Source organism: Eriocheir sinensis, chromosome 69 (assembly GCF_024679095.1).
Source record: "Eriocheir sinensis breed Jianghai 21 chromosome 69, ASM2467909v1, whole genome shotgun sequence".
In the NCBI taxonomy this organism is placed as follows: Eukaryota; Metazoa; Arthropoda; class Malacostraca; order Decapoda; family Varunidae; genus Eriocheir; species Eriocheir sinensis.
Genome location: NC_066577.1, coordinates 7,191,866 through 7,204,365, shown reverse-complemented (window position 1 = coordinate 7,204,365; position 12,500 = coordinate 7,191,866). Strand labels below are relative to the sequence as shown.

The window sequence follows — 12,500 nt, the reverse complement described above, 5'->3', positions numbered from 1 at the left end:
CTACTACTACTACTACTACTACTACTACTGATACTAATACTACTACTAATGAAAAATGGCTTGATTTCACCGTAGAATTTCACGATTACAAATTTTACCGATACTAGACTGACTATTATATATTTATTTTTTATTTGTTTTCTATGAGTTACAGTTAAAGAAAGTAGATAAATACATAATATCTATAAATAATAAAATGTCGTAACGTAAAATAGCTTGAGTTTACCCTTGAATAAGATTAATGAAAAATGTCTTGAATTTACGATAGATTTTCATGAGTATCGATTTTACCGAGACTAGGCTTCGAATTTTTCTTATATTTCAAAAATTTTCACTAAAGAAATTAAATAGGGCGAAACACTCACTCTGGAAGGAAGGAAGGATGAGGGAAGGAAGGAGGGAAGGAAGGAAGGAAGGAAGGAAGAGGGAGGGAAGGAAGGAAGGAAGGAAGAGAGAGGGAAGGAAGGAAGGAAGGAAGAGGGAAGGAAGGAGGGAAGGAAGGAAGGAAGGAAGGAAGGAAGGAAGGAAGGAAGAGGAAGGAAGGAAGGAAGGAAGAGAGAGGGGGCCATCAACTCATTTTGGAAGGAGGGAAGGAAGAGAAGGAGGAAAGGAAGGAAGAGGAAAGGAAGAAAGGGAAGAATAGAAAGAGGAGGAGGAGGAGGAGGAGGAAGATGAGGAAGAGGAAGAGCCTGTCCAAGGAGGAGGAGGAACAGGGAAAAGTGAGATGGAAGGAAGGGAAAAATAGAAAGAGGAGGAGAGAAAGCGGGAACATGTTGTCGGGGCCTGTGGATTTAGCCGTGTGAAATCCTTCCAGTAGTTTCTGTACTCCGTTGGTCGTGATGTCAAGGGGGGGTATAAAGGGGGGGGAGGGGCTGAGTGGCATGTTTTCAAGGGTGTCAGGTTGTGTTATTGTGTGGTTAATTGATCGATAGTTAATTGTAGCAAGTAAACAATGTGTGTACACCGATTGGAGTTCATAGTTCTGGTAATAATAACAATAATAAGTGTTAATGGCACTCCTTTAGCTAGAGTTCCTACATACCAGTACTTAGGCGCCCCGTCAGCTTCCAGAAATCTGTGCAGAGCGTCACTCATGTTCATCTGCCTTCCTAGGTTAGCTCCTCTTAAGGTTTTGGCTAACAGGGGCCTTGGAGTCGGCATCGCTGTCCTCGGGATGTTTTACCTTTGTGTCGTCAGGTCCCTCATTGACTCATTGACTGCAAAACTTGAGGTCATGAGGGCAGAACTGAATCTGCCTCGTGTTGTGGACAGAATCTGGGAAATTACTTGTCGCACCGTCAGCCGCCTGCCTCGTGCTGGTGCAGCGCCCCTTCAGCAGGCACTGGTAACTCTGCACCGTGACTCAGGGCTCCTGTTACCTCCTACCTTAGGAAAATTTATCTCTTGTTAGCAGAGACGGGTGTGTTAGAAGCGTGCTCAGGCCTAGTTTACTCCCCGGCCCACCCTGCCTGGCCTCCCTATCGTGTCAGTGTAGACGTTGAACAACTCCCTTTCCCTAAACGTGATTGGCTTCCCCATGTCCTCCAGGATCACTTCATGGTCAAACTGTCCAAGTACCCCCGTGTTCGGGCTGTCCATGTGTACTGTGATGGCTCCGTGGAAGGCAGCAGGTCGGGCTGTGGCGTGTTTATCCGGGATTACGCTTCCACCACCCAGTACACTGACATTGAGGTCACCAGGCGGCTGCCGGGGTGCCTGTCCTCGACCCGGGCTGAGCTGTATGCCATCCTTGAGGCTCTCCACACTGTAGCCGCTTTGCACGAAAATGTCTACTTGTTTGTCGATAGCCAGGCTGCATTGCATGAACTTGTGTCCTCCTCCCCTGCCGACTGTGATCTTGTAGCTAAGTGCCTGACTGCCGTCCGTGCCCTTGAGGCCGCAGGTGCCACGGTCCACTTCACCTGGGTGCCCTCTCATGTGGGCATCCAGCACAATGAGAAGGCAGACTGCCTTGCTCGCCGAGCCCTTCAGGATGACACAGTGGACCCTGGCACTGACTATACGCTTGGCTATGTTAAGAATAGACTTAGGCATTATTCACGTGATAGCATTGCTACCCAACTCAGACACTGCTGTGACAATGGCAGCGCCAGCAGCCTCCACTATGTTAGTGTCTCCCAGCGCTGTGTTTACCCCTATGGGCGACACAGTGCCCCTCAGGATGTGGTAGCAATGCGCCTTAGGCTAGGCTATAGGCACTACTGGGAGGTTATAACTCCCCTGGTGTCTGCTGCACGCTCTGTGCCAGGCCGAGGGGCCACACACTGCATCACTATGTCATGGAATGCCCTCTCATTGCTAAGTTTAAGCCACGGGACTGCCTTGACCTGCCCCAGACAATTTGTTGGCTCCTGACCCATGATGTCCTCCCTGCTATCCTCAAGGAACACCCTCAGTCTGCCCCAAGGTGGTGATGCCGTGTGTGGCAGCCTGGAACTACTGCTGTGATCTCTGCAGTGTTTTACTTTAAGGACTAGTATTACTCTATCTCTGTGTTCATTCCCATCTAGTGCTTGGGCAATGTTCCCCGTCCACACATTTTATTGTCGTATTGTCCAGGGGAGGTGCCGCCCCCTCTCTTGTTGTGCTTTCCTTCCTAACATTGTATCTTTTTAATTTCCTGGTGCTCCCTACACATGTATTAATGGTTGTATAATGTCACTCTGTCCTGCCTGGGGGTTGGGATGGCATGTTCCTCCCTTGTTGTGCTTTCCTTCCTACCATTGTATCTTTAGTTTCATGGTGCTCCCCACACATGTATTAATGGTTGTATAATGTCCTGCCTGGGGGTTGGGATGGCATGTTCCTCCCTTCTCCCTTGTTGTTTACCTGCAACAATAAACTATCAATCAATCAGGAACGGACATTCATTTAATCGAGTCTCCCTTCCCCGCAACAGCCAAAACAAGTTATATACGCGTCTGTTAAGATATGATATAAGAATGATTGATAGTTTATTGTTAAGTTTATAAGAATGTATGTTTATTAATGATAGTTGAGAAAAATGAAAAATAACTAGGATTTCTTGATTAATTTTACTGGTTTTTATTAATTTTATTGGCAGAGAAAAATGAAAAATAACTAGGATTTCTTGATTAATTTTACTCGTTTTTATTAATTTTATTGGCAGAGAAAAATGAAAAATAACCACGATTACTTGATTAATTTTACTCGTTTTTATTAATTTTATTCATTATTTAGTCTTGAAATGCAAAATAAAATAAATAAGATAATAATATTTATGAAACAGACTTAAAACACACAAAAAAACAAGAGTAACAATCAATTTCCACTTCCTTTAATTATCTTTATCAACAATTTAGTCACTGAAGGCAAAATAAAGTAAATAAAATAAATAAAACTTAACCTTACTTTACACACGCACTCCCTCATAGTACTCTTTAATAACACTTTACACACTTTACAATACTTAACTTTACTTCATTACTACTTTACTTTTTATTGCTATTCACTACTTTACTTAATAATACTCATAAATAATACGCCTTAAAAATGGTCGTTACACACGCGCTCCCTTCAACCCACAACAACAGCTGGGAGGGAGAGAAAAGGTGGGAGGGAAATTTTATCCTTTTTCCGTTTTTCCTTCATTTATCGTCTCTGCCGCGTGGTTCCTTTGTGTGGGGTAAAGGAAGGAAGGTTAAGGAAGATATAGAGAGATAAAGGATTGCTTGGAAATGAGGAATAAAGGAAGAAATAGGAAAAAAACATGGCAGCCGGTCATGTCAAATTCGCAATGGCTGTCATATTTTTCCCTTTTTCCTTCCTTTATGTCCTTTCCCGCGTGGTTCCTTTGTGTGGGGTAAAGGAAGGAAGGTTAAGGAGGAGATAGAGTGATAAAGGAGTGCTTGGAAATGGGAAATAAAGGAAGAAATAGGAAAAAACATGGCTGCTGGGGGTGTCGAATTCATAATAGCTGTCATATTTTCCAGTTTTTCCTTCCTTTATGTCCTGTGCAGCGTGGTTCCTTTGTGTGGGGTAAAGGAAGGAAGGTTAAGGAAGAGATAGAGTGATAAAGGAGTGCTTGGAAATGGGAACTAAAGGAAGAAATAGGAAAAAACATGGCTGCCGGTCATGTCAAATTCGCAATGGCCGTCATATTTTTTCCGTTTTTCCTTCATTTATCGTCTCTGCCGCGTGGTTCCTTTGTGTGGGGTAAAGGAAGGAAGGTTAAGGAAGAGATAGAGAGATAAAGGAGTGCTTGGAAATGGGAAATAAAGGAAGAAATAGGAAAAAACATGGCAGCCGGTCATGTCAAATTCCCAATGGCCGTCATATTTTTTCCCTTTTTCCTTCATTTATGTCCTGTGCAGCGTGGTTCCTTTGTGTGGGGTAAAGGAAGGAAGGTTAAGGAAGAGATAGAGTGATAAAGGAGTGGTTGGAAATGGGAAATAAAGGAAGAAATAGGAAGAAAACATGGCTGCCGGGGGTGTCGAATTCATAATAGCTGTCATATTTTCCAGTTTCTCCTTCCTTTATGTCCTGTGCAGCGTGTTCCTTTGTGTGGGGTAAAGGAAGGAAGGTTAAGGAAGAGATAGAGTGATAAAGGAGTGCTTGGAAATGGGAAATAAAGGAAGAAATAGGAAAAAACTTGGCTGCTGGGGGTGTCGAATTCATAATAGCGGTCATATTTTCCAGTTTCTCCTTCCTTTATGTCCTGTGCAGCGTGGTTCCTTTGTGTGGGGTAAAGGAAGGAAGGTTAAGGAAGAGATAGAGTGATAAAGGAGTGCTTGGAAATGGGAAATAAAGGAAGAAATAGGAAAAAACATGGCTGCCGGGGGTGTCGAATTCATAATAGCTCTCATATTTTTCCAGTTTTTCCTTCCTTTATGTCCTGTGCAGCGTGGTTCCTTTGTGTGGGGTAAAGGAAGGAAGGTTAAGGAAGAGACAGAGAGATAAAGGAGTGCTTGGAAATGGGAAATAAAGGAAGAAATAGGAAAAAAACATGGCAGCCGGTCATGTCAAATTCCCAATGGCCGTCATATTTTTTCCCTTTTTCCTTCCTTTATCGTCTCTGCCGCGTGGTTCCTTTGTGTGGGGTAAAGGAAGGAAGGATAAGGAAGAGATAGAGAGACAAAGGAGTGCTTGGAAATGGGGAAATAATTGAGGAAAAAGGAAAACATAACAGCTGGTGATCTTTGGTATTTTGCTAGCTCGTAACGTAAGGATTTTTATTTTCTATTATTTTACAGCAAAGGACACGGCTCAGGGGCTACAAAAAGAGAGCAAAGAGATAAAGCCTGCTACTCTCCGCTCCCATAGTAGACACAAGGAAAGAGAGGTCAATTTTGGGTCTTAATTTACTCTACTCGAAGGTTAGGTCAGGTTAGGTTAGTGGGATGATATATAGGAAAGCTTATCCACCTCTGGCAAAGTTAATACATACATGATGGAGTCCCCCCATAGTAGACACAAGAGAGGTCAATTTTGGGTCTTAATTTACTCTACTCGAAGGTTAGGTCAGGTTAGGTTAGTGGGATGATATATAGGAAAGCTTATCCACCTCTCAAAGTTAATACATACATGATGGAGTCCCCCCATAGTAGACATAAGTAAAGAGAGGTCAATTCCGGGTCTTAATTTACTCTACTCAAAGGTTAGGTCAGGTTAGGTTAGTGGGATGATATATAGGAAAGCTTATCCACCTCTGGCAAAGTTAATACATACATGATGGAGTCCCCCCATAGTAGACACAAGAGAGGTCAATTCCGGGTCTTAATTTACTCTACTCGAAGGTTAGGTCAGGTTAGGTTAGTGGGATGATATATAGGAAAGCTTATCCACCTCTGGCAAAGTTAATACATACATGATATAGTCCCCCCATAGTAGACACAAGAGAGGTCAATTTTGGGTCTTAATTTACTCTACTCGAAGGTTAGGTCAAGTTAGGTTAGTGGGATGATATATAGTTAAGCTTATCCACCTCTGGCAAAGTTAATACATACATGATATAGTCCTCCCATAGTAGACACAAGAGAGGTCAATTCTGGGTCTTAATTTACTCTACTCGAAGGTTAGGTCAGGTTAGGTTAGTGGGATGATATATAGGAAAGCTTATCCACCTCTCAAAGTTAATACATACATGATGGAGTCCCCCCATAGTAGACACAAGAGAGGTCAATTCCGGGTCTTAATTTACTCTACTCGAAGGTTAGGTCAGGTTAGGTTAGTGGGATGATATATAGGAAAGCTTATCCACCTCTGGCAAAGTTAATACATACATGATGGAGTCCCCCCATAGTAGACACAAGAGAGGTCAATTTTGGGTCTTAATTTACTCTACTCGAAGGTTAGGTCAGGTTAGGTTAGTGGGATGATATATAGGAAAGCTTATCCACCTCTGGCAAAGTTAATACATACATGATAGAGTCCTTTTTGGTCCAGAAAGGAGAAAGAATCCAACTTTGGGACTATTTAGTGTTGAAAATAAGGGATAAGGATTCGTGAAAGTGTTGCCTGTTAGGTCGTAAAGTTCGGTTGAAATAGTTTAACCCTTTCCATCCGTGACGTGACGCAGATGTCCGCTCAAGAGGAAATGGAAAAGGATTAGTCCTCTTTTAAACCTCTCAATCCTCCTCTAAACTCTTAATCTTCTTCCATTTCCTCTTAAAAGATTTAGAAGAGGATTAAGATGTTTAGAAGAGGACTAATATGTGTGTGTGTGTGTGTGTGTGTGTGTGTGTGTGTGTGTGTGTGTGTGTGTGTGTGTGACATATTCTCTGCAAGGAAATATTTCTTGATATCGCCAGTGTTGTTTTTGTGGGTAAATATCAATGTGAGAAAAAGTAGAAAATGGAAATCCAGCAACAATCAATAAGAGTTAATAGACGGATTGATCTTTGCGACGTAAAATAAAGATGCATAAGTGAAATGCCTGACTCGGAAAGGTGAAACTTATTAAGAAAATGAGGAAAAGAGAAAATAAGGTTGAAAAAAGAGGAGGAAAAGAGGAAAGAAGGAAAAACAGCCATTAACTCTTAGGGTTTTTAATGTATAGACGGAACGAACTCATGTATAAGTGAAGTGACTGACTCAGAAAAGTGAAAATATTGAGGAAAAGAGAAAATAAGGTTAAAAAAAGAGGAGGAAAAGAGGAAAGAAGGAAAAACAGCCATAGACTCTTAGGGTTTTAAATGTATAGACGGAGGGAACTCAGAAGCATAAGATTTCAACGCATGTATAAGCGAAACAAATTACTCGGAAAACAGAGAAATTGACAAAATAAAAGAAAATTAGATTGGGAAAATTAAAAGAAAAGACGTAAAGGAAGAATTAACTATAGACTCCTGGAATTATCAATAGACGAAACAAACTTACAAAAATCCAAACACATTTATAAGCGAAACGAATGGCCCGGAATTGTGAAAAGTGATATCAAAAGGAGAAATTAAGATTGAAAACAGTGGAAAAAAGTTGATTAGTAGAAAAATAAGGAAGACTAACTATAGACTCCATAGACGAAACGAACTTACAAAAATCTGAATGCATTTATAAGCGAAACGAATGCCTCGGAATTGTGAAAAATGATATCAAAAGGAGAAATTAAGATTGAAAACAGTGGAAAAAAATTGATTAGTAGAAAATTAAGGAAGACTAACTATAGACTCCTCGAATTATCAATAGACGAAACAAACTTACAAAAATCCAAACACATTTATAAGCGAAATGAATGGCCTGGAATTGTGAAAAATGATATCAAAAGGAGAAATTAAGATTGAAAACAATGGAAAAAATATGATTAGTAGAAAATTAAGGAAGACTAACTATAGACTCCTCGAATTTTCAATAGATGAAACAAACTTACAAAAATCCAAACACATTTATAAGCGAAACGAATGCCTCGGAATTGTGAAAAATGACATTAAAAGGAGAAATTAAGATTGAAAACAGTGGAAAAAAGTTGATTAGTAGAAAAATAAGGAAGACTAACTATAGACTCCATAGACGAAACGAACTTACAAAAATCTGAATGCATTTATAAGCGAAACGAATGCCTCGGAATTGTGAAAAATGATATCAAAAGGAGAAATTAAGATTGAAAACAGTGGAAAAAAATTGATTAGTAGAAAAATAAGGAAGACTAACTATAGACTCCATAGACGAAACGAACTTACAAAAATCTGAATGCATTTATAAGCGAAACAAATGCCTCAGAATTGTGAAAAATGACATTAAAAGGAGAAATTAAGATTGAAAACAGTGGAAAAAAGTTGATTAGTAGAAAAATAAGGAAGACAAACTATAGACTCCTCGAATTATCAATAGACGAAACAAACTTACAAAAATCCAAACACATTTATAAGCGAAACGAATGCTTAGAAAATAAAGAGAAAAATGAGATAGAGAAAAAGAGAAGAAGGAAATAATGAAGAATAGATTCCACGAACTTCCTTCTTGTAATAGACGTAACGAATGTGTGTGTGATTTTAATGTACTATAAGGGAAACGAAATGGTCGGATAAACACAGTATACAATTGTTTTCTTTTTTTTTCCTTCCTTCCTTTGTTCCTCCTCCTCCTCCTCCTCCTTCCTTCCTTCCTTCCTTCCTTCCTTCCTCCTCCTCCTTCCTTCCTTCCTTCCTTCCTCCTCCTTTCTTCCTTTCTTCCTTCCTTCCTTCCTTCTCCTCCTCCTTTCCTTCCTTCCTTCCTCCTCTTCCTCCTTCCTTTCTTTGTTCCTTCCTTCCTTCTCCTCCTCCTCCTCCTCCTCCTTCCTTCCTTCCTTCCTTTGTTCCTCCTCCTCCTTCCTTCTTTCCTTCCTTCCTTCCTTCCTTCTCCTCCTCCTTTCCTTCCTTCCTTCTTTCCTTCCTTCCTTCCTTTCTTTGTTCCTTCCTTCCTTCTTCCTCCTCCTCCTCCTCCTCCTCCTTCCTTCTTTCCTTCCTTCCTTCCTTCCTCCTCTTCCTCCTCCTCCTCTCTTCCTCTCCTCCACAGCTGAATAAAACAAAATAAATAGATTAACACAGGAGAAGAAGAAGAAAAAGAAGAAGAAGAAGAAGTAGATTACAAAAACTACTACTACTACTACTACTACTACTACTACTACTACAATGTTACTACTACTACGACTACCACTCAGGGCCTCAAATAGTCCACTACTACAACTACTACCAAAAACAACAACAACAACAACAAGAGGTCAAGATTTCAAGGTCACATGTGCTGATGAACTTGACCCGAGTTTGTTAAGAAGGTCATTAGGGAAAGTTGACCTGACCTCCTCCTCCTCCTCCTCCTCCTCCTCTTCCTCTTCCTCCTCTTTATTTTCAAGTTCTTATGCTTCTCCTCTTTCCTCCTCCTCCTCCTCCTCTTCTTCCTCTTCCTTCCTTATGTCACCACACAGATCCTTCTCCTCCTCCTCCTCCTCCTCCTCCTCTTCCATTCACAAAAACCTTCCTTTCTCTTCCTTTTCTTCCTCCTCCTCTTCCTCCTCCTCCTCCTCTCCCTCCGTTCACAAAAACCCTCCTCTCTCTTCCTCCTCAACCATCCCCTCCACCGACTCAACCGGCTTCATCCCGGTCTACAAATTCCCCTACATCCGGGCCGCCCAGACCGCCTGCCGGTTGAAAATCTACCAGACCGCCATCACGACCGTCGCAGTTCCCATAACCGCGTACCTCTACCACACCGACCAGACCGGATTGGCGACAGTTATTGCGATCTCAACCGTCAACCTCCTGGCCCTGGCAATGCTCTACATCATGGGCTATGGATTCCGCCGGATGATCGGAATGCTGTACGTGACCCCGGATGAACGGATGGTCAAAATCGCGCATCTCACCTTCTGGGGTCGGAGGTCAGAGGTCACGTTACCGGCGGATGACCTTGTGCCTCTGTCTGAATCGCCGGATGACCTTATGGATGTATATATGAGAGTGTCTAGGTACGATGGAGGGAGTGGAGAGGTGGAGGAAAGTGGAGGAGAGGGAGAGAGAGAGGTGGAGGGAAGTGAGGTTAGGTTAAGGGGGGGAAGGGAGAGAGAGAGGGAAAGAGAGGGAGAGAGAGGAGATGGAGAGAAAGGAACGGAGGAAAAATCTGAAATGGAGAGAAAAAGAGAGAGAGAGAGAGAAAAGGAGGGAAACCGTCTACAATCTTCCTCCTCCTCCTCTTCCTCCTCCTCCTCCTCCACTCCCTTTCCTCTCTATCTCTCTCTTCGCTTTGGAGGTATTTTAGACAGAGAGAAGTTCTGTCGAGTCTTTGGCGCGCACATGGACTGAGTGTGTGTGCGTCTGTGTGCGTGTGTGTGTGTCTGTGTGCGTGTGTGCGTGTGTGTGTGTGTGTGCGTGTGTTTTGATACTGTGAATAGCCGCTCAAAAGTGTAAATAATAATAATAATAATAATAATAATAATAATAATAATAATAATAATAATAGGAACCAAAATGTTTATATAAGAAGAAGAAGAAGAAGAAGAAGAAGAGAGGAAGAAGAAGAGAGGAGGAAGAGAGAGGAGGAGGAGGAAAAGACATATAGAGGAGGAGGAGGCAAAGAGGAAGAAGAGAGAGAGAGAGAGAGAGAGAGAGAGAGAGAGACTAAGAAAAAAAAAGAAAAAGTGAGAGAAAAGAAAGAGAGGAAGAGAGAGAAAAAAGAAAGAGAGAGCAAATTAAAGAGAGAGAAAAAAAGAAAGAAAGAAAGAAAGAAAAAGAAATTCAACCAAGAAGTCATCAAGCAGGAAAACCAACCAAGAAATTCAACTAACCAAAATTCAACCAAAAAAAAAAATCAACCCAAAAATTCAACCGGACAAAATGACCAAATCAACCACCACCACATTCAGCCAGCTAGTGGACAAAGATGAGGTGCTCCACGAGGTCATCCGCCAACTCAACCAGGTCTTCGGTAGTGACCCGGGCAACCTGGGGCGGGTGACACAGCTGCTGGAGGACCTGGAGATCACCCGGAAGGACCTACAGGAGCGGGTGAGTGGGTGAGAGGGGTTTAAGGGGGCTTGGAATAGGTTTAAAGGGGTTTAGAATTGGTTTAAGGGGCTTAGAATAGGGTTAAAGGGGCTTGGAATAGGCTTAAAGGTGACTTGAATAGGTTTAAGGGGGCTTAGAATAGGTTTAAGTGGATGAAGGATGAGTTTAAGTGGATGAGAGTGGAATTGAGGTTGGTTTAAGTGGTTTTTGATGGGTGAGAAGGGTTTAAGTGGATGAAAAGGGGATTTAAGTGGATGAAAAGTTTATTTAAGTGGATAAAGTGGGTTTAGGTGGATGAAAAGTGGATTTAAGTGGATGAAAAATGGATTTAAGTGGATGAAAGTGGGTTTAAGTGGATTTAAGTGGATGAAATTTGGTTTAAGTTGATGGAAAGTTTTTTAAGTGGATGAAAGTGGATGAAAAGTGGATTTAAGTGGATGAAAAGTTGATTCAAGTGGGTGAAAAGTAGATGAAAGAACATATAAGTGGATGAAAATAGATTTAAGTGGATGAAAGTGGATTTAAGTGGGTGAAAAGTGGATGAGTGTACATATAAGTGGATGCAAGGGGCTTCATCCACCCATAACCTTCCTATCACCCATGCTCAACCACCTCTCCACCCATCACCCACCTCTCTACCCATGCTCACCCACCTCTCCACCCATGCTCACCCAACTCTCCACCCATACTCACCCAACTCTCCACCCATACTCACCCAACTCTCCACCCATCACCCAACTCTCAACCCCTCATCCATATATCACCTGTCACCCACATCACCCATCACCCATTTCTTCTTCCACTTCTTCAACCATTTCTCTTTCTCTCCACCACCCCCATCCCCCCCCCCCCCCTTCACCCATTCACCCGTCTCGTTCACCCGGCAGCTCCAGTTCACCACCACCGCTGCCCCCGACAAGATTACCCGTGCTGTCAAGGCTTCCGAAACTGCCCTGGGTGACAGCCGGCGCCTCCTGGATGAAGCACGCACACTTCAGACTCTGGTGTGTGTGTGTGTGTGTGTGTGTGTGTGTGTGTGTGTGTGTGTGTGTGTGTGTGTGTGTGTGTGTGTGTGTGTGTGTGTGTGTGTGTGTGTTTGTTTTGATCATTATTGTCTCTCTCTCATTTCTTTAACTCTTGCATAAGGAAGTTGGATAGATAGATAGACAGATAGATCCTCTCTCTCTCTCTCTCTCTCTCTTTAACGACCTCTTCACTGTTTATGACGTAACCAAATCATTGGACGTAGTCTATCTTTATTTCCAGAAAGCGTTTGATAAAGTCCCGCATCATAAATTACTTTACAAATTAAAGCAAATAGGTATTGACGGTCAAGTAAACCAATGGATCGCGAATTGGTTGAGCAACAGACAACAAAGAGTAGTGATTGTGGGATTTAACTCAGAGTGGGCGCCTGTCACTAGTGGCGTCCCTCAGGGCTCGGTTCTTGGCCCAGTGTTTCATTATTTACATCAACGACGTGGATGTTGGACTCAATAATCGCATTAGTAAATTTGCAGGCGACACAAAGATTGGTAACTCGGT

General features: G+C 42.3%; 2 protein-coding genes across 2 annotated transcripts in view; both read left to right on the top strand.

Annotated features, from left to right (window-relative positions):
• The first annotated feature begins 3,556 nt into the window (after positions 1-3,556).
• Positions 3,557-10,566, top strand: LOC126988572 (uncharacterized). Its single transcript, XM_050846905.1, has 2 exons — positions 3,557-3,593; positions 8,971-10,566. Exon 2 carries the CDS (start codon positions 9,087-9,089, stop codon positions 10,251-10,253), a length of 1,167 nt encoding a protein of 388 aa, XP_050702862.1. The 5' UTR covers positions 3,557-3,593; positions 8,971-9,086; the 3' UTR covers positions 10,254-10,566.
• A 43-nt stretch (positions 10,567-10,609) lies between these two features.
• The window catches only part of LOC126988571 (RAD50-interacting protein 1-like), a 21,479-nt gene continuing 19,588 nt past the window's right edge, over positions 10,610-12,500 (top strand). Inside the window, exons 1-2 of the mRNA XM_050846902.1 lie at positions 10,610-10,955; positions 11,843-11,959. Of these exons, the coding sequence (XP_050702859.1) occupies positions 10,785-10,955; positions 11,843-11,959 (288 nt within the window). The 5' untranslated portion in view covers positions 10,610-10,784. The remainder of the gene's footprint in view (positions 10,956-11,842; positions 11,960-12,500) is intronic.